The sequence below is a fragment of the Sinocyclocheilus anshuiensis genome, unplaced genomic scaffold (assembly GCF_001515605.1).
Source record: "Sinocyclocheilus anshuiensis isolate Anshui unplaced genomic scaffold, SAMN03320099.WGS_v1.1 scaffold1207, whole genome shotgun sequence".
Taxonomy (NCBI): domain Eukaryota; kingdom Metazoa; phylum Chordata; class Actinopteri; order Cypriniformes; family Cyprinidae; genus Sinocyclocheilus; species Sinocyclocheilus anshuiensis.
In genome coordinates this window covers 298,361-301,175 of record NW_015539914.1, presented here as the reverse complement: position 1 = coordinate 301,175, position 2,815 = coordinate 298,361, and the positions used below count along the sequence as shown (strand labels likewise).

The 2,815-nt window shown below is 37.5% G+C and overlaps 1 protein-coding gene across 1 annotated transcript in view; it reads right to left on the bottom strand.

The window, feature by feature from the left end:
- Positions 1-2,815, bottom strand: part of LOC107686387 (importin-11) — a 169,014-nt gene that overhangs the window by 64,825 nt on the left and 101,374 nt on the right. The window contains exon 21 of the mRNA XM_016483355.1: positions 1,189-1,304. Coding sequence (XP_016338841.1) covers positions 1,189-1,304 — 116 coding nt within the window. The remainder of the gene's footprint in view (positions 1-1,188; positions 1,305-2,815) is intronic.

Sequence of the window (2,815 nt, the reverse complement as noted above, 5' to 3'; positions counted from 1 at the left end):
TTACATCTGAGGGAAAAAGAAAGGATGTGATGTTCAGAACATGGTAACTACAGTAATTATCAAAGTGGGAAGTGATGCCCTCTGGGGGCATTTGGCCAGGGGTGTTTTTACACCACAGACAAGGTTTGAGAAGAAAAAAATCATTATGAAAATCTAATTATATTTTCCTTATTATATTATTTCCTTATTGGTTATTTTGGGAAAATCCCAGGTATTCTGAGCAGTAGGATTATAAAAAAATATATGCTAATATAATTAAAATTAAATGATAAAAGTAGTCTATATAAAACTGCAAAATAAACATTCATCCATCGGTACTTTTGACTTAAGTACATAAAAAATCAAGTACTTTTGTACTTTCACTCGAGTAAAATTGAAAACGGAGTACTTTTACTGAAGTAATATTTTATTATACGGATCTGCACTTTTACTCAAGTACTTAATTTGTGTACTTCGTCCACCACTGGCTATATTCAAGCTCCATCGTACTGCCTGTCAGTCATTTTTATAAATTTTTTTTTTTTGCAAACTGCTATATCTATTGTGCATTGAAACAAAACTTGAGCATGGACAGTACCAACTAATGATCACATAATATTTGTTCATATGCCCGTTTCACACAAACTGTTTGTAGTATGTAAATTATCGTATGCAGCACATATGCTGTACATATTTTTTCAGTGCTAACAGGTTACAGCAATCACACTGCAGGACATAATTGCAGATGCAGCAGCGCAACAAGTCTATTTTCAATCAATGAAAAAAACAATACCACCAAAACAAAAAGTTGTTCTGGAAATCTCTGCACTATGAAATAACAGACACGAACATTTGGAAGAAGTTAGCACATCAAAAATGTCTCAGCTCTGCAGACTCTTATTTTCTAATTTGGGAAGCTTTTTAAAGACTATTAAACATACACTGGCACTCATTGACCTCCTTTCTTTCACTATACAGTACAAAAAAATTAAACAGAGTTTTGAAAACATATTCATGTCACCACAATCCATATTTGTCTACAAAACCCAGTCCAACCATTAAAGCCTAAACCTTAAAGCCTATTACGTCAGTCAGGTGTGCAAATACTTTTGACTGGAAGTGTACAAAAGGCATAAGGACCTAAAGATTGGGTTGAAACATTTATTCCTAGGTTAAACCTTTGGCTCCGATACACTCTTGGAGACTTACCACAGTTCCAGACCGTCTTCCAGCAGGTAAACATGAGGGGGCTGTGAAACATCTGTGCTGAGCTGGATGACAGGCAGGAGGAAGGGATACAGATTCTTGCTTTCCGCTCCCAGGCCCTGAACAACACAAACACATTTCAACCCATCAAGGGAAATCTAATCACTCAACTTTTCAGAATAAAATTTAACAGGCTCGGGCTTGTGTTTTAAAATCCCTGTATTATACAGTCCTACCGAAAACAAACAGGTTGTACGATGAAGATGCAGGCAAAAAACATTTGTATTCAGATAAAATGTGATAACAGGTTGTCAAGAGAATTTCAAGGGAACGCTACAGTCAAGCACAAAAAACATAATTTTCAGACTGAATAGCAGCAGGTGTGACAGTGTGTCAGCTTTTCCATGCTCTTTAGTACGGGAACCTCAGGAATACACCAGCAGCCATGTGTTTTCTGGGTTCATTCAAGGGCCTGGTCTTGAGAGCAGCCTCGCTCTCCTCTGGGTGAGATATGTCCACTCAGCCTCTGACTGATGAGGGCTCATCACAAAGACCACTGGCAAAGGGCTCTTAAGTTCAGGGCATGACCGCCTTCGACAGTCTGCTGATTCTGAGCTGTACAGTCATTGCCAAAACTTTTGGCAGTGACATACATTTTGTCTTTTTTCATAAAGTTTGCTGCTTTAGTATTTGTAGATTATTTTTCCACATGTTTCTATGGTATACTGAAAAACAATGATAAGCATATCATACGTTTTAAAGGCTTTTATTGGCAAAAAAATTGGAGTCAATATTTAGTGTTGACCCTTGTTCTTCGTAACCTCTGCAATTCGATCTGGCATGTTGGATATTAGCTTCTGGGCCAAATCCTGACTGATGGCGATCCATTGTAAGGGAAACAGGTCAATTTAGCTCAAAGGGAATCATTTAAGATTTTAAAGGGAATTTGGACAGAATCACTGTTTTACGGCTGATCACTGAGACGGCCAGCGAGTCATTGAATGAGCCGTATAACATCAACTCTGCAATGGATATTTATATCCAAAATATAGTGAAAACACTATTAATTAGCACAGTAACAAGATCGTCAGTTTAAGACATTAACTTGTAAGCACAAAACACAAGATACTTCTCTTTTCAATATAAATAAGGCTTTATTGGATAAATCTAAGACATATAAACTAATCTAACACATAAACAAACGCATTCACACAAGTTGCAGAAAGAGAGAAAGTGACGAAATAATGAGTTTAAGAGAATGAAAATTTGAAATCCCAAGTTTACAGCAATATGTGCAATTAAGAAAAACCTGAACAACCATCAATCACTTAATTAACCCTCGCATTGAGTTCCTCAATTAGGTTAAAATTTATATTAAATGCACCAGTTCAGCAAGAATCTGGAGGTACTTGCGTTGCGTTGCCTGTACAGGGGTTCTCTTTGTTGTGGTCCTTGCAGAACTGGGGGTTTCCCGCGGTCGCTGATTGGCTGGAAGTTCAGGCTTGGGAAACCAGTGGTTGGGCGTTGGCCTGGTTGAAGTTTTAGACGGCACTTGAGGCACGGCGTTAGGCAAAACTTAACTCAGAAGAACACGAAACTCTCAACGGAAAATAAAATAAACTAAAGTAAA